The 19284-nt window shown below is 44.5% G+C and overlaps 1 protein-coding gene across 6 annotated transcripts in view; it reads right to left on the minus strand.

The window, feature by feature from the left end:
• ARMC9 (armadillo repeat containing 9) overlaps nt 1-19284 on the minus strand; it is a 184868-nt gene that overhangs the window by 160084 nt on the left and 5500 nt on the right. For 4 of the 6 annotated variants that reach the window (XM_017886383.1, XM_017886380.1, XM_017886382.1 and 1 more), the window contains exons 2-5: nt 16338-16429; nt 13888-14013; nt 6887-7057; nt 5103-5258 (exon numbers count right to left, since the gene is read on the minus strand). In XM_017886383.1, coding sequence (XP_017741872.1) covers nt 5103-5258; nt 6887-7057; nt 13888-14013; nt 16338-16388 — 504 coding nt within the window. In that variant the 5' untranslated portion in view covers nt 16389-16429. Of the gene's footprint in view, nt 1-5102; nt 5259-6886; nt 7077-13887; nt 14014-16337; nt 16430-19284 lie in introns of those variants that run through there. The other 2 variants (XM_017886385.1, XM_017886384.1) reach the window with 2 other exon arrangements.

A 19284-nucleotide genomic window follows, 5' to 3' on the forward strand; every position in this document is an offset into this window, starting at 1 on the left:
CTGACCTCAAGTTATCCACCTGCCTTAGGCTTCCAAAGTGCTGGGATTACAGGCAAGAGCCCCCATGCCCAATCAGAGAGTTCTTGTATTTTTAAAAAATTGTGTAATTCCCTTATACTGCATGATAACTTTGTTTATAACATGTGTGTTATTATGGATTGAACTGTGTTCCCTCAAAATACATGCTGAAATCCTAACCCCTGGTACCTCAGAACATGAGGTCGTTGGGAATGGGGTCATTGCCAATGTAATTAAAGTTAAGATAAAGGTCACATTGGAGTAGGGTGGGTCCTTAATCCAATATGACTGGTGTCATATTTAGAAAGAAATATTTAGACACAGACACAGAAGGAAGACGGCCATGTGATGATGGAGACAGAGACTGGAATGATGCTGCCACAGTCACAGAACACCTGGGGGTACCAGAAGCTGGGAGGGGAAAGGAAGGATCCTCCCCTAGGATTCAGGGGCAGCATAGCCCGGCCAACACCTTGATTTCAGATTTGTAGCCTCCAGAACTGTAAGACAATGAATGTCTGCTATCTCAGGGCACCTGGCCTGTGGTACTCGGTTAGGGCAGCCCTAGGGAAATCACCCAAGTGCTACAACTCTAGGTAGTCTATGCTCAACCACACAGAGAAGAATCTCAGGAAAGGACTGCTACATCTCAAAAAACAAAACGAAATGCTTGGGACACGCAGAATTCCAGTTACATTGCTCTGTTGTTGACTACTATTTTGTATAACCAACAAATATGTGTTTTCAATGTAATTACTTACTTTATGATGCTCTGGTAACGACAGGGATGAGACTGAAATAAAGCCTCTCTGGACATGAGTCACTTATATTTTTTCTTGACCATTCTTACTTTTTCTGTGCTTTCAACTCTGAGAATAAGAACATTTCCTAGCTGGGCGTGGTGGCTCAATTTGTTAAATGAAGAGATGGTCAGAGACAGGAGGAAAATCAGAAGGAAAATTAGAGCAAGGAAGCCAAGGAGTTTTTTTTTTTTTTGAGACAGAGTCTTGCTCTGTCGCCCAGGCTGGAGCGCAGTGGCACAATCTTGGCTCACCCCAACCTCTGCCTCCCGAGTTCAAGAGATTCTCCTGCCTCAGCCTCCGGAGTAGCTGGGATAACAGGCATTAGCCACCATGCCTGGCTAATTTTTGTATTTTTAGTAGAGACGAGGTTTCACAATGTTGGCCAGGCTGGTCTGGAACTCCTGACCTCAGGTGATCCGCCCACCTTGGCCTCCCAAAGTGCTAGGATTAGAGGTGTGAGCCACCACACCTGGCCTAAATTTTTAATGTGTTAAAGAAATAAAAGAGAGGAAGGAATGAGAGACTATAAAAATGTTCCAGCAAATCTGAATAAACAACAACAACAAAAAACTTCTAATAAAGAGTTAACTGAAATTACAAATTCAATGAAAAGGTTAAAGAACAGACTAAACATAGCTGGAGGGTGAGTTTGTGAAGTGGAAGGCAGACGTGAAGAGATCACCCAGAATACAGCCAGAGAGATTAAGAGAAGGAAAACATAAGATATTAAAATGTATGGTGAGCACAATGATGTGCACGTTCTTAGCACCACTCAGCTGAACCCTCGAAAATGGTCAAAATGGTGGCAGTGCATGCCTACGGTCTAGCTACTCAGGAGGTTGAAGTGGGAGGATCACTTGAGCCAAGGAGGTCAAGGCTGTAGTGAGCTATAATCATGCACTTCAGCCTGGGGGATAGAGTGAGACTCCATCTCTTTAAAAAAAAAAAAAAAAAAAAAAAACAAAATGGTAAATTTTATGTTATGTGTATTTTATAATTTTTTTAATAAAAAAGACATGGAAGCTGGGTGCGGTGGCTCAAGCCTGTAATCCCAGCACTTTGGGAGGCCGAGACGGGCAGATCATGAAGTCAGGAGATCGAGACCATACTGGCTAACACGGTGAAACCCCGTCTCTACTAAAATACAAAAAACTAGCCGGGCGAGGTGGCGGGCGCCTGTAGTCCCAGCTACTCGGGAGGCTGAGGCAGGAGAATGGCATGAACCTGGGAGGCGGAGCTGCACTCCAGCCCGGGCGACAGAACGAGACTCCGTCTCAAAGAAAAAAAAAAAAAGACATGGAGAATATAAGTCTAATATACATTTAGTCAGATATCTAGGCGATAATAAAGAGAATGGTAATATACAAAGAGATACAAACTGAGAATTTTTCAGAGTTGTTGAAAGACACAAAACTTCACATCCAGGAAACCCAACAAATCCCAAGTAAAAATAGAAATCTATCCCTAGAAACACTGTAGGGAAATGATACAATCCCAGAGGCCAGAGAAAAGAGATGGATCACCTACAAAGGAACAGCAATTAGACTGACAGCCAACTTCAAAACAGCAGCAATGTGAGCTAGGAGATGGTGCAGTCTAGCTAAGCTTTGTATCTTCAATGTACTAAGAGAAAATAACTGTAAACCTAGTATTCTAAATCCTACCTGAGAAAGCAATACAGACACTGCAGTCAAACAAGAACTGAAAGAAGAGATCTTCAAGGAAAGGGGGTTTTAAAGACATGTACTTAAATAAGAGGAGACAACTATCCCAGATGGAAGGTTATTAACACAAGATGGAATGACAAACAAAAATACTGGTAGCTATAAGGGAAAATCTACACACACTGATTGCATAAAATAGTAAAACTTCCTAATTTGTACATTTAAAATATATAACTAAGATACTTGGTGGAGAAAAAAAAAAAGTACATAAATTGCAAAGGGGGTGAATGAAGTTAATGCATTCTGAGTTCCCTGAATGTTCTGGAAGAAAATAAAGATTAAATTTAGACTTTATGGCTGGGCGTGGTGGCTTAGTGCAATCCTAGCACTTTGAGAGGCTGAGGCAGGCGGATCACCTGAGGTCAGGAGTTCGAGACCAGCCTGGTTAACATGGTGAAACCCCGTCTCTACTAAAATATAAAAATTAGCCAGGCATGATGGCACGTGCCTATAATCCCAGCTACTCGGGAGCCTGAGGCAGGAGAATCACTTGGACCCAGGAGGTGGAGGTTGCAGTGAGCCAAGATCAAGCCATTACACTCCAGCCCGGGCGACAAGAGTGAAACTCCATCTCAAAAAAAAAAAAAAAAAAAAATTGACTTTATTGTGTATACATACTAAAAATATCTATGTTACCATTAAAAGAACATACGTAGACTAACAAAAGAAAAAAATGGAATAAAATCAATCTCCATGAATACAGAAGGTCATTACATTCCTTAAACCACCAGAAGCTGAACTCTATCTTGGAACACCAAATGTGAGTGAGTCAAGCTGCCAGCTGCAGCCTCTGCTAGGCCCCATCCCTGATTCTGCCAGCTCTACTGCCACCTGGGTCCAAGCTTTATCCATGCTCCTATGCCGGAATATTCAGGAACGGAAGTCTCACTGTGAGAAAATCTACCGTCCCCTTCCAAGATTATTTATTTTAGAAATTTTAAATTTAATTTTAATTTTTTAAAATTTATTTTATTATTTTCTTTGTTTTAATCCTCCAAGACACCTGAACCCTTCCAAATTTAACCACCTTCTTAATGCTTATTTCTTCAACTTTCTGGGAGAGAAAGTAGGTAAATCTAGAATGATCAAGAAAAAACAGCAAAAATTTCAACTTAGGCTACTCTACAAAAGGCCTGCTTTAATGAAAGCAGTCAACTAAGTAGCCTTCAGTCTAGCAGATACTATTCAGGAGGGATGAAAGTTGTTTTACAGAATTATAACTGAACGGGATGCTGAAATGTACTGGGATTTGGAAGAATTGCATCAGTTGCTATTGAGTGACAGAGTGCCCTGGGTGACAGAATGGGACTCTATCTCCAAAACACAAACAAACAAGGCCAGGCACAGTGGCTCATGCCTGTAATCCTAGCACTTTGGGAGGCCAAGCAAGTGGATCACCTGAGGTCACGAGTTCAAGATCATCCTGGCCAACATGGTGAAATCCCATCTCTACTGGAAATACAACAATTAGCCAGGCGTGGTGGTGCGCGCGTGTAGCCCCAGCTACTCAGGAGGCTGAGGCAAGAGAATCACTTGAACCCGGGAGGCAGAGGTTGCAGTGAGCTGAGATCGCGCCACTATACTCCAGCTTAGGCGACAGAGCGAGACTCTATCTCAAAAAAAACCAATTAAACAAACAAACAAAACATAACGTGTGTTAAAATTCACGGAACTATACATCCTGAAAAGTCAATTCTATGTGTGATAATGTAAAAAGTTTAAAGTTGCCATTCGAGCAGGTGAGAATCCTTGCTTGCTGTAATTTTTTTTTTTTGAGACAAGGTCTTGCTCTGTTGCCCAGGATGGAGTGCAGTGGCACTCTTGGTTCACTGCAACCTTCACCTCCCGGGTTTGAACAACTCTTCTGCCTCAGCCTCCTGAGTAGCTGGAATTACAGGTGCGTGCCACCACGTCCAGCTAATTTTTGTACTTTTAGTAGAGATGGGATCTCCCCACGTTGGCCAGACTGGTCTCGAACTTCTGGCCTCCAGTGATCCACCCACCTCGGCCTCCCAAAGTGCTGGGATTACAGGCGTGAGCCACCGCGCCCGGCCAACTTTCTGTAACATTTTAACACTGGTACACATATGCCTAAAAACTACTTTTGTTTGCTTTGATGTATATGTAAAGTGAATCACATAGCTTGTCCTCTCTTGTATCCAGCTTAAGATTTCATCATTGTGTGATTTAGTTCATTCATTCTCATTGATGTATAATATTCCATTGTGTGAATATAACACAATGTATTTATGCATGCTCCTGTTGGTGTACAATTGGGTTGTTCCTAGTTTTTGGTATTACAAAGTGTTAATTACTGTAACTCTTCCAGATTTAATGTATGTACAAGTCGCAAACCACTGCTAGTACAGGATGGCAAAAACCAAACCTAACTAACCATCTAATAGGGGACTGACTAAAAAATTATGGCTATAACTAAAAATAATAACAGAAGCAAATTTTAGTTTTTTAAATCATCATTCAGAAACCCCCAGCTTATAGAAGGTAAAACCACAACGTCACCCAGGACCTGACACAAGAGTTAAAAGCTGACACTTACCTGGAAGAGTTCTTTAAATGAGGGGTGCACCATAGGGTTGGGAACAAAAGGAAGGGCATAGAAAGGAAGAAACTCTGTGGTCTGGCTCAAGGCTACCCCTTTGGTCTCCAGGTAGGTTTTGAAGTAAGAAATCTTTTCATCCAGCTCCTCTTTGTCCTGGAGGAAGGGAAAGCACTTGTTTGAGGTCTCCAGCTCAATGCCCAGTCCATCTGCTCACCCCATCCTCTCTCTGAGGCTCCTTCTATCCCGGTACATGTCGCTGGCTTCCCCTATCTAGCCTGGCAGGTGCATTGTCTCTAGAATTCTACCATCCACCCTAAATTTCCCCCTTAATGAAACTTAGGAAGATCAGAGAACTGTATATACAGTTCAATATGCTGCTTTTTAACTTTATTATTGCCATTTCTCACATTCTTAAAATTCTTCATAAACATTTTAATGGCAGGAAAAAACCTCATCTTGTCTATCACATTTATTTAACTAGTTTCCTCATTATTAGACAGACACATGGCTTCTACTTTTCAGATATAAATAAGTATCTGTTTGCATTCCCATGCCTCCAGCAGGAGCGGTTTCTAAAGGTTAACAGGCATTTCTTTATGGTGTTTGGAAACAGAAGCTTCCATCTCACTCCTTTCCTTTCTTGTGCTAAGGCCTGGGCTCGCCCCGTGTCACTATTCCATGTGTGTCCCAGGCAAGTTAGTTCCCCTCTCAGGGTTCTACCTCCTCTTGGCTCTCAATGAGAAAACCAGAGTTGGTGAACGTGGGGCTTTGCTCCCACACTGGCTCTACCAATCATGGCCTTCACAGTCTTGTACACAGACTAACCTGTTCTTAAACAAACACATCTCAGTTGACCTACACCATGAGGCCCTCTTTTGACCCCCAGACGTAAAAGAAACAGAAATACAAACAGAAAATGAAAACCTCCTGTGATCTTCCCTGGAAGAGTAATAACCTGAGGAACAGCCTTCCAACAACTACTACAACGTACGGTCCTGCTGCTCCCTCCACCACTGTCCCCACCTTTGGGGACACATTGTTCTCATGCGTTCACATTGGTCCACAGGGCAGTAATTAATGCACGGGGTCAAATGCCAGCTCGCCTCTGCTGCCCTTCTGTCATCAAAGCTCAGCCACCCCAGCAGCTTGACATTTCAGCCCTCTCCTCTCTTCCCATCTCCAGCCCCATCTGGGAAAGGACTGCAGACGCTAAATTCAACCTGTCACTCAAAAGGACTTTCCACAAAGAGACGTACCCTTTTCCACTACTTAAATTTAAATGTGTGTTCTGGCCAGACACAGTGGCTCGTGCCTGTAATCCCAGCACTTTGGGAGGCCAAGGTGAGAGGACTGTTTGAGCCCAGGAGTTCAAGACCAGCCTGTGCAACATAGCAAGACCCTTTCTCTACAATAAATACGTAAATAATTTTATGTTCTAATATAGGGTCTAATATGCAGCTGAAATATGGATTCTCTTAGACATACATGTCTACACACTAAATTGCCAAATAAACTTAATTTTGAAGAGGTTTCAAAAACTTGAGGTATTTAGGAAAACAATATAGCTTTGATTACAGAAATTATTAAATCTCCATAGAAATTAGAATATAAGCTGCTGGGAATATGGTAGAAAATCACTCCTCAGGACAGAGGATTCCTGTACCTTGTAAGCAATATAACAGAACAGTCACATATAAAATCCACGCCCATGTGGACAATGACAGCAAACACTGTTCCTTAACACACCACTCAGACCCACCCGCAACACGAGGTAAACCCACCGGTCTCCCCACAGAGTGCTTCAGAAGATAGATGGCAAAATGGATGTGGAGATAGAATTCCAGCTTCTGGGCAAAGGAGTCCCCATCTCGGACGGAACTGGGAATGTGCTCCTCCCACAGACTGAAGAACACCTTCTGGTCTCCATCGTCAAATGCAGCAACAAGATCCTTCTGTGGAGAAGACATCAGACTACACCTCGTTGTAAATTTCAACACCCAAAATTCTCACAACTCACAACACCACAGATTTCCCATATACTCCTTTTCAGAGTTAAAGGATAGAAAAACAGAGATCCCACAGGATTCAAGCTCCTGAGCCTGCAATTCCTGCAGACCAACCCTGGTTTCCCACACCTTTGTAATATCTAATCTGGGCACTATGAAGAACACACAAAACATTTAAGGTCTTTGAAACAGAAAGAATCAGGCATAGAACAAAGACTTGGGGCCAGAGAACTCACGGACACGTAAATATACTGAAGTCACCCTTTGGACCTGCTGACCCACAGCGTGCAACTGACAAAAGCTATCCAGACTGAGTCTAGCCGGGCCTCCCAGGAACAAACCTCACATGCACAGAAGGTTGCTGACAGCATGGCTCCACGTCCTGGAGTGGCCGGGAGCCCACACACACTGACCCAGTCAATCCTGGGCCTAGGCGATAGCACTGCCACTTGCCCCACTGCTAGAAGCACACCAGGCTGAGATGGAGCTGAAGGAAGCCACTATAGACCCCAATATACCATAAGGTGACTGTCCATGCCTGCCAGCTGCAGCTGCAGTGACAGAGAAGGCTGGACGTGGAGGAAGGAGCACCAGCTCAGTGCCGTTTGACCTGGGACAACGACAGCGTCATGATTTAGCATGCACTAGTTGAAAGAATTCTGGAGAAAGGAGGTGGTAATTATCATGTCACCTGTCTCACAAGGAAGATAATTCACCTGTCACAAATACCTGTGGCATAATTTTGTGGATTTAAGTAAAAGGCAGAAGTGAAAGAACTTCCTAAGAGTCTAAAACAATGCAGCTGCTACTGTTCTTTTTGTATCGAATGCCCAAGATGTTTGGACTTACATTTTATGCTCAGCTGTAACAGTGTTTCTGAGATTGGATTTTCTACAGAACCCCCACTTCCCCACCCAATACCATTGTTACTTATCACCATTATTCGCCTTTGTTCTTTTATACTTTTAAAAATGAGCTCATGGGTGCAGTGGCTCACACCTGTAATCCCAGCACTTTGGGAGACCAAGGCGCGTGGATCATGAGGTCAGGAGTTCAGCCTAACCAACATGGTGAAACCCCGTCTCTACTAAAAATACAAAAACTAGCCGGGCATGGTGGTGCATGCCTGTAATCCCAGCTACTCCGGAGGCTGAGGCAGGAGAATTGCTTGAACCCGGGAGGCAGAGGTTGGAGTGAGCCGAGATTGTGCCACTGCACTCCAGCCTGGGCAACAGAGCGAGACTCCATCTCAAAAAAAAAAAAAGTGAATTTACGTGGCCGAGCATGGTAGCTCACACTTGCAATCTCAGCACTTTGGAAGGTCAAGGTAGGCAGATCATTTGAGCCCAAGAGTTCAAGACGAGCCTGGACAACATGGTGAAACCCTGCCTCTACTAAAAATACAAAAATTAGCTGGGCGTGGTGTCATGTGCCTGTAGTCCCAGCTACCCAGGAGGCTGCGGTGGAAGGACCATCTGAGCCCTGGAGGTAGAGGCTGCAGTGAGCTGAGATTGCACCACTGTATTTCAGCCTAAGAGACAGAATGAGACCCTGTCTCAGAAAAAAAAAAGAAAAAAGAAAAAAGTTTACAGATAATTTTCCTGCGTAATTGTCATTTTTAAAAATTACTTGTTTTATCTGTTTATAAGCAAATTTTCTAACTTAAAATGGAAATGTATAGAGAACAAATAATGTAACAGTGTTTGGTTACACATATGTCAAAGATGTTGATTGGTAAGGAATCCTCAAATCTGAATATTACAAAAATGTTCACTATGTCATGTGATCAAGAACTGTCTCTGAATACTGCCTTATGCTGGAAGGTGCCAGTTACATTTCAAGTAAACTCAGAATTTTTCTAATAAGCCCTACAATGAGCATCTACCTCCTCAAGGCTGGCTCTTCTGTTCCTCCTGGACACAGGCAAGGGACAGTCTGTTAGCACCTGTGGGTGGGGGTTGCCAAAACAAAGCACAAGCAGCTGAATACAGCCACCTCTTGGAAGAATTTGGGGAAGCTGGCCAGAGACCCGCATGCTTGTTAACGACTGCCACAAAGGTGAACAGATCCTCCCGGGGCAGTGCTGTGGGGCCAAGCTCAGCCCCACGCTTGCCTCTGCCAAGGTCCCAAGCAAGCCCTGTGACCATTCCTGAGGAGGCCTTGCCACGAGAAGCGTGGTGACCAAGAGCTCTCTGACTGTGTGGATGAGGTGAGCGCAGACTCTTGTGAAATGTTATGGCTTAGAGAAAAGGTATTTTCTTAACATGGCTTGGCAGAGTCCACAAGTCAAAAGGCCCGTCTACAGTTTGTTCTAAGGTCTCTATTTGTAGACCTGAAACCACAAACCTTTGCTGTCATCATAATCACCTCTATCATCCTTCCTAACTCATGACTCATATTCTGTACCTGGAAATGGTCCCTGAGCTTAAAATAATACCACACATAAAAGAATCCACTATTATAACTTACAGTCACAAAATATTAGTGATGGTCTATAAACTATGATCAAAGCAGAATCAACAAGATGAGAAAATGTGTACACCATCAATAGTAACTTGTAAACACACATGCTTCTTACATCTCACAACAATGGAAACATACTTAACACTACTGAACTATACACATAAAACTGCTGGGGGAAACTCACTATTTTTTGAGTTCCACTAAAAATTAGCATATTTTGCTAAACCTCAGTTCTAGATGTATTTTTTTCTTCTTCTTTTTAAATTTTTTTCCCCACTCTTCTTCACTCAAACCAGACATTTCATTTGGGAAATCTACCATAGTAGGGAACACAGCTGTTGACTGGATGAGCAGAAAAGAAATGTTTGTGACAATCAGAAAGGTTCAAGGTCTTTCAAGTTATATAAAAATGAACCTGAAGACATCAAAGAAATACAAATCAAAACTATGACAAGATATCACTTCAAACCCATCAAAATGGCTAATATTTTAAAAACACACAGAGAGAAAATAACAAGCATTGGCAAGGAAGTAGAGAAACTGGAACGCTTAAGTACTGCTGGTGGGAATGGAAAATGGTACAACCACTTTGTAAAACAGCTTGGCAATTCCTCAAAAAATTAAAAATAGAGCTACCATATGATCCAGCAATACTTCCTGGTATACATCCAAAAGAACAGAAAGCAAGGCCTTAAAGAGATACTTGCACACCCACGTTCACTGCAGCGCTATTTTTTTTTTTTGAGAAGAAGTCTCGCTCTTGTCCCCCAGGTTGGAGGGCAATGGTGCAATCTTGGCTCACTGCAACCTCCGTCTCCCGGGTTCAAGCTATTCTCTTGCCTCAGCCTCCCGAGTAGCTGGGACTACAGGCGCCAGCCACCACGCCTGGCTAACTTTGTATTCTTTTTTTTTTTTTTTGGTAGCGATGGGGTTTCACCATGTTGGCCAGGCTGGTCTTGAACTCCTGACCTCAGGTGATCTGCCCACCTCGGCCTCCTAAAGTGCTGGGATTACAGGCGTGAGCCACCGCGCCCGGCCCTAACAGCATTATTCTTAACACCCAAGAGGCGGAAGCAATCCGAGTGGCCAGCAACAGAAGAAAAACAAGCTGTGGGGGGTGTGAATAGATATCAGAGAATATCATTCAGCCTTTAAAAGGAAAGGAAATCTTGTCATATACTGCAACATGGATGAACTTTGATGACATTATGCTGGGTGAAATAAGCCCATTACAGAAAGACGAATGCTGTATAATTCCATTTATAGGACATATCTAAAGTAGCCAATTCATAGACAGAAAGTTAAGAATAGTGGCTGCCAAGGCCTAGGGGGAGGATAAAGGGAGAGCTGTTCAATGGGGAGAGTTTCATGTTTGTAAGATGAAAAATTCTAGAGATCCGTTTCACAACAACATGAACACATTTAACACCACTGAACTGTACACGTAAGAATAGTTAAGATGATACATTCTATGTTATCTTTAATCACATTTTTAAAAAAAGACCTGAAGAGACATTTGAGTGTTCGCAGATGCAGCTGGAGCTGAAATGCGACGGGAACCCAGCTGGAAAAGTGTACAGCAGCCGGCTCTGGAGGGACCCGATAAGCAAAGAAGCTTCACGACACAGGGCCTGTCGGCCTTACCCTGTATCATCACACAATCTGGTCACGTGTGAATTCCACAAAAGATTCTCACTGTTCTGCTAGTTAGGTATTGAGGATTTGCTACATTCCTCTCAAATGGTAGCTTTAATTAACAGATGCTCACATACACTTCCCACGTGTAGGGTAAAGGTCTTTTTTTCATCCAGAAAGAACCAGGGAAGCCAGGTGCTGGGGAGTGAAGCTGATTCCCCGAGGAACACACTTCACTCTAAGAACCTGTTTTCGCCTCCAATAATGACTGTATTCTTTTATGTTCTGAACATATCTCTCTCTGGGGGAGGGGGTGCCAGGGAGGTCTGGCTCCTGTAGCATCCACAGAAGAGTCTGTGTTGACAGAAAGCAGCAGCAGCTCAGCATCCAGGGGCCTGAGGCCTGACGGGGAGCAGGCAGAGGGTTCAGCCCTGCCTTGAGCTCCACAGGCCACTTCAAAAGTGCCCCTCTCTCAACAGTGCCCATGCCAGGCCACTAGGGAGTCAAGTACTAGGAGAAAACCAGTGGTGGCTGCCACCTGAACTCCGGCTACTCAAGGGGCTTGCAGGCCAAGCCTCAAATTATTTCTGGAAGTAGGTATGTTAAAATTTAAAAATCTGTTAAAGTAATAAGGCCAGGTGCAGTGGCTCATGCCTATAATCCCAGTGCTTTGGGAGGCTGAGGCAAGAGGATCACTTGAGATTGGGAGTTTGAGACCAGCCTGGGAAGCAAGACTCTGTCTCCACATAACTTTTTTTTTTTTTTAATTATAAGAATAAAATAGGCTGGGCGCGGTGGTTCAAGCCTGTAATCCCAGCACTTTGGGAGGCTGAGACGGGCAGATCATGAGGTCAGGAGATGGAGACCATCCTGGCTAACACGGTGAAACCCTGTCTCTACTAAAAAATACAAAAAACTAGCTGGGCGAGGTGGCGGGCGCCTGTAGTCCCAGCTACTGGGGAGGCTGAGGCAGGAGAATGGCGAAAGCCCAGGAGGCGGAGCTTGCAGTGAGCTGAGATCCGGCCACTGTACTCCAGCCTGGGCGACAGAGCCAGACTCCATCTCAAAAAAAAAAAACAAAAAAAAGAATAAAATAGACCAGGCATGATGGCTCGCATCTGTAATCCCAGCACTTTGGATGGCTGAGGCAGGTGGCTCACCGGAGGTCAGGTGTTTGAGACCAGACTGGCCAACATGGTAAAACCCTATCTCCACTAAAAATACTAAAACTAGCCTGGCATGATGGTGTGTGCCTGTAATCCCAGCTACTTGGGAGGCTGAGGCAGGAGAATCGCTTGAACTCAGGAGGCAGAGGTTGTAGTAAGCCGAGATCCTGCCACTGCACTCCAGCCTGGGCAACAGAGCGCAACTCTGTCTCAAATAAATAAATAAATAAATAAATAAATAAATAAATAAATAAAATCATCCAAAGGTGAAACATGCTGTCTCAGGAAATGGTCAATGGAAATATTCTAGGTGAACTGATTACTTATCTGGCATATTACAAATGAGATCAAGACATCAAATAATGGTTAAAATAATGACTTTTTTTTTTTGGAGACAGGGTCTTACTCTGTCACTACAGCTGGAGTGCAGCAGTATGATCATGGCTCAACGCAGCCTTGATTTCCTGGGCTCAAGTGATCCTCCTACCTCAGGCAACTAAGCAGCTACGACTACAGGTGCATGCCACCACGCTTGGCCAATTTTTTATCTTTTATAGAAACGAGGTTCCAGCTGGGCGTGGTGGCTCATATCTGTAATCCCAGCATTTTTGGGAGGCCAAGGCGGGAGGATCACTTGAGGTCAGGAGTTCGAGACCAGCCTGGCCAACATAGTGAAACCCCATTTCTACTAAAACTACAAAAATCAGCCAGATACAGTGGCATCTGCCTGTGATCCCAGCTACTAGGGAGGGTGAGGCAGGAGTATTGCTTGAATCCAGGTGGCGGAGGTTGTGATGAGCCAAGATTGCACCACTGTACTCCAGCCTGGGCTACAGAGTGAGAGATTCCATCTCAAATAAAAAGAAAAAGAAACGAGGTACTACTGTGTTGCACAGGCTGGTCTTGAACTCCTGGGCTTATGCGATCCTTCTGCCTCGGCCTCCCAAAGTGCCGGGATTACAGGAGTCAGCCACCATGCCCAGCCAAGGATTTTTAAGTTCCCTGCCAACCCTGAGAGTTGAGGTCTATATAACCTCCCCTGCAGCCCACTGGTATTCACAGAGTTGCTCAGACTTCCTTTCACAGACCCACCTCGTCAGTCTCACTCTTGCTCCCTGTTCCCTCCAACCTCCCCAAGCTAGAATGCAAATGCTGTACTGGCAGGGGCCGGATTTCGTTTGTTCGCTGTTGGATACCCAGTGCCTAGAATTAATAACCTGAAACTCCTCAGCAGGAAGGCTACAATTGTCTCAGTTCCTAAACATTGCATGTTTCTTCTTTTCCTTCTTCCCAAGAAACGTTTGTGAAAGATCGTATATGGCTACACATTTCCTAGGGAGGGTACAGAGATTTAAAATGACATTATTAGTTCATCTATAAACACTTGTGCAATCTAAAGTAACTCTGAGCAAGTGCTTAAAAACTATTCCAGCACTATCCAATGGCAGCATTTTCCACAAGTTGGGAGCATCTTGAATTATCTACAGGGATGAAAAATAAGCAAAATATTACCTGAATTGTCAATGATTTGGAGTCTCTGAAAGATCCACCTACTGTTTTACACAATGGTTTTCCTTTTATTTTGCATTCTTTTGAAAATGTTTTCAAGGTGTCTTCAAATTCAGCAAAATCTAAATACTATAAAAAATAAATAATTCAATTAAACAGCAAAACAAACAAATAATCTAATTTAAAAACAGCCAAAGGATCTGAATAGATATTTATCCAAAGAAGACATTAAAAGGACCAGCAGATACCTGAAAAGGTGCTTAACATCACTAACAATCAGAGAAATGCAAATCAAAACCACACAGACACAATTCCCTCACACCCGTCAGAATGGCTATTACAAAAAAGACAAAAGATAAAAAGTGTTGGCAATGATGTGGAGAAAAGGAAACACTTGCATACTATTCGTGAGATTGTAAATTGGTACAGCCATTATAGAAAACTGTATAGAGGTTCCTCAAAAAAAATAAAAATAGAACTACCAGACGGGAGCAGTGGCCCACGCCTATAATCCCAGCACTTTGGGAGGCTGAGGTGGGCAGATCACAAGGTTAGGAGTTCGAGATCAGCCTGACCAACATGGTGAAACCCCATCTCTACTAAAAATACAAAAATTAGCCGGGCACAGTGGTGCGTGCCTGTAGTCCCAGCTACTCAGGAGGCTGAGGCAGGAGAACTACCTGAACCTGGGAGGCAGAGCTTGCAGTGAGCCGAGATCACACCACTGCACTCCAGCCTGGTGACAGAGTAAGACTCCATCTCAAAACACACACACAAACAAAAACAGAACTACCAGATGATCCAGCAATTTCATTTCTGGGTATAGATAGAAAGGAAATAAAATCAGTATTTCAAAGAGATATCTGCATCCGCATGCTCATTGCAGCATTATTCATAATAGCCAAGATATGGAAATGATCTAGGTGTCTATCAATAGATGAATGGATAAAGAAAAAGTGGTGTCAGGTGCGGTGGCTCACGCCTGTAATCCCAGCACTTTGGGAGGCCGAGGTGGGCAGAGCACAAGGTCAGAAGTTCGAGACCAGCCTGACCAATATGGTGAAACCCCGTCTCTAATAAAAACACAAAAATTAGCTGGACGTGGTGGTGGGGGCCTGTAATCCCAGCTGCTTGGGAGGTTGAGGCAGGAGAATCGCTTGAACCCAGGAGGCAGAGGTTGCAGTGGGCCGAGATCGTGCCATTGTACTCCAGCCTGGGCAACAGAGCGAGACTCTTGTCTCAAAAAAAAAAAAAAGAACAGAAAAGAAAATGCGCTATAGGCCAGGTGGCATGGCTCATGCCTGTAATCCCAAAACTTTGGGAGGCCGAGGTAGGATTGCTTGAGCCCAGGACTTCGAGACCAGCCTGGGCAACAAAGCGAGACACCATCTCAGATAAATAAATTTTTAAAAGAAAATGTGTTATACAGGTAGGGTGCAGTGGCTCATGTCTGCAATCCCAGAACTTTGGGAGGCTGAGGCAGGAGGATTGCTTGAAGCCAAGAGTTCAAGACCAGCTTGGACAACAGAATGAGATCCTATCTCTACAAAAATTAAAATAAAACCTAGCTGAGCATGGTCGTGCACACCTGTAGTCTCAGCTACCTGGGAGGCTGAGACAGGCAGATTGCTTGAGCCCAGGAGTTCAAGGCTACAGTGAACCATGATCACACCACTGCACTCCAGCCTAGGTGACAGAACAAGACCTTGTCTCTAAAAAAAATGTTTAATGTAAATTAAAAAAAAAAAATATATATATATATATTCACCATCACACCACCAAATTCCAAATCTGGATTTGCATGGTGGATGCCTCATCCTTGCTCCAGGCCCACAGCTCTCGCAACCTGCAGATGGTTACTCACACAGTTAAGCAGCAGCAAGCACCAACCATTTCTTCAGCACCAGAAAGTTTAAGGCCTGGGCCCTACTTGTCAAAGCTTTTAGTGTAGGAAACCTAGGCCAGTACCAGACAATGAGTTAAAAAAATTATGATGCATTTACTCAATGAAACACTCTATGGCATTCAAATGTCTAGGGCAGATCATAGGCAGATGTTCATGCTATATTATTGTTGGCAGATAAAAAGCAAGCTACAGAACAATGTATCATCCCATTCTGTAAAACAAACTACAGGCATATGAACATATTTTTACTATTCATAGAAAAAAGTCTGGGAGGGAAATTTCCTTTTTATACTTCTGTAGTGCTTGAATCTTTTACCATGGACATGTATTGTTTATATAATTTTCTTTCAAGGGACTTTTTAAGTGACTTTAAGATCTGTTTAGTTATAAAAACAAAATGTAAATGCATGGAATATTATATAATAGAAAAATAGCTCCAACATAACAATAGAAGAAACACTACAAGGCACTAAACAGTTGGTTGCATTTTAAAACACAAGTTTTCAAGATGTTTCTCTGTGACCTCTGTTTTGTATAATATACCTACCTCTCTCACTAGTCCAAGTAATTCAGATTCATGAGCCAGAATGTCCCCCATATTGAACTGTTACTGGTAATTAATTCTCACAGCAAAAATCTCTAGAAGGCAAAATATAAGAGCTTTCATTTCAACCACCTGTGAAACCACAAAAGGTGGTTGTGGTGAGCAGAATAATGGCCCCCAAGACATTCATGCCCCAATCCCCAGAATCTGTGAATACGTGAGGTTACACAGCAAGGGGGAATTAAGGCGCAGATGGAATTAAGGTTGCTCATCAGCTGACCTTTAAACTGGGGGATGATCCTGGATTACCCAGGTGGGCCCAAGGTAGTCACAGCAGAGGGAGGGGGGCAGACGGAGGCAAGAGTGTCAGTGTCAGGATGATGAGGTGTGAGAAAGACAACAGCCACTGCAGGCTTTAAAGGGGTGAAAGTGGCATAAGCCAAGGAGGGTAGGTAGCCTCTAGAAGCTGCATAAGGCAAGGAACAGATCCTCCCAGAGCATCCAGAAATGATCAAGCCCTGCAGACACCGTGGCTTTAGCTCAGTAAGAGCCATTTCAGACTTCTGACCTCCAGAACTAGAAGATAATAAATCTTTTTTGCTTTACACCACTCAGGTCATGGTCATTTGTTCAGCAGCACTAGGAAATACAATGGCTAAAGTCAAAGGAAACTCTTCCTACTCCTTCTACCAGCCCTCCCTCGAGGTGTACCCAAAGCAGTCATTCCCCACAGCCCACACCCCAGGCTCAGCCCAAACCAGTTGCCTGTAACCCCAGAGGAATTAAAAAGTCTGGACTCTAATGCTAACCATGCCAATTACTGGCACCCGATCTGGGCCAAATCACTGAAATGCAGAGCCTTTTTTCATCTATAAAAATCAGAACTCTTCCATTTTTTTTTTTTTTTTTTTTTTTGAGATAGGATCGCACTCCGTTGCCCAGGCTGGAGTGCAATGGTGCAATCATAGCTCACTGCAAGCTAAAACTCCCGGGCTAACGCGATCCTCCCTCCTCAGCCTCCCCAGTGGCTAGGACTATAGGTGCATCCCACCATACCCAGGTAATTTTTTTTTTTTTTTTAAAGTAGAGACAGGGTCTTACTAAGCTGCCAAACTCCTGGGTAATGCAATCCTCCAGCCTTGGCCTCCCAAAGTGCTGGGATTATAGGCATGAGCCACCACACCCAGTCAGATCTCTTCTCAGTCTGTAACCTTACATTTTTCTGGCAGTGCCTCCCCATCCCCTCTCTCTCCACTCCAATCCAATTTCTACACTTTTAACAATGAGCATTCTCTTCCTGCTTGGGACCCTCCTGTGGTTCCACCACCCTCCAGATGAAGGCGAGACTCCTTGGGCCCAACTCCCAAAGCCCTAGACAACGTGGCCTCTGACACACTCCCATGGGTTCTGTAAAGCTGAGCCACAATGGCCACTGGGTGCTTCCTGTGTACACCCACTGAACACCCAAAGCACACGCCTGCCCTCGTTAACTCTGGCTCACTGCCCTTCCTTCAGATATTCACGTCTCATTCAGGTCTCTGCTTAACTGTCACCTTCTCAGTCTTGCCCTGACCACCCTTTCTAAGAGGTCGGCCCATCACCTCTCAGCCCTTTCTCCTGCTTGATTCTTCTCAACAGCACCTGACAGGTGTTCCCCTGGCATCCCCAGTGCCTAGACCAGTGCCTGGTACACAGTACGGGCTCAAAAACACGGACGGAGTGGAAATTAATTCCAAACATGAAGAAAACAGTGCAAGGAAAGGGACAGAGCCTAAAGGAGACGGGTACGGGGTTATTTTAGATAGAGTGGTTGGCGGCCTCACTGGGAATGTGACATTTCAGCAAAGATTGAGCGCTTGGATCTGGGGAAGAGGGCTTTGCTAGGTCACAGGCCACAGACCTCTGCAGTCTTGGGGTATTGGGATGTAGCTAGAGATGAGGCAGAGAGCAGCAGGCAATGGGGGGCCGAGGCCAGGTCAGGTGGGCCTTGCAGAGCTGGTAAGTGGCTTGGACATTAGGCTGAGAGTAACAGGAGGCTCAGAGAGAATATGGAGGAGGACACTGACACCATCTGTTTTTTTTTTTGTTTTTTTTTTTCCTGAGACAGAGTTCCCTCTGTTGCCCAGGCTAGAGTGCACTGACATGATCATAGCTCACTGCAGCCTCAAACTCCTGGGCTCAAGCAATCTTCCCACGTCAGCCTCCCAGGTAGCTGCGCCTACAGAGTGTGCTGCTATGCCCCAGTAATTTGTTTTCTGGTTTTTTTGTTTGGTTTTTGGTGAGGTTTTTTTTTGTTGTTGTTGTTAGTTTTTGTTTTTGAGACAGAGTCTCACTGTTGTTGCCTGGGCTGGAGTACAATGACACAATCTCGGCTCACTGCAACCTCCGCCTCCCGGGTTCCAGCAATTCTCCTGCCTCAGCCTCCCGAGTAGCTGAGATTACAGGTGCCTACCACCATGCCTGGTTAATTTTTGTATTTTTAGTAGAGATGGGGTTTCACCATGTTGGCCAGGCTAGTCTTGAACTCCTGACCTCATGTGATCTACCTGCCTCAGCCTCCCAAAGTGCTGGGATTACAGGCGTGAGCCACCGTGTCCAGCCTTAGTTTTTTCAGAGACAGGGTTTCACCATTGCCCAGGCTGGTCTTGAATTCCTCGGCTCAATCCTCCCTCCTCTGCCTCCCAAAGTGCTGGGATTACAGGCGTGAGCCACCGTGCCCAGCCTTAGTTTTTTCAGAGACAGGGTTTCACCATTGCCCAGGCTGGTCTTGAACTCCTGGGCTCAATCCTTCCTCCTCTGCCTCCCAAAGTGCTGGGATTACAGGGGTGAGCCACCAAGCCCGGCTGCTGATGTCCATTTTTTAATATGCATGTTGCCTGTTCTGCAGAGAAGACTGGAGGGGAGTGGGAAGAGGGAGACGAGTACCGCTCAGGCCATGTCAGCCATGAGC

This window comes from Rhinopithecus bieti, unplaced genomic scaffold (genome assembly GCF_001698545.2).
Source record: "Rhinopithecus bieti isolate Rb0 unplaced genomic scaffold, ASM169854v2 scaffold_13704, whole genome shotgun sequence".
Lineage (NCBI taxonomy): Eukaryota > Metazoa > Chordata > Mammalia > Primates > Cercopithecidae > Rhinopithecus > Rhinopithecus bieti.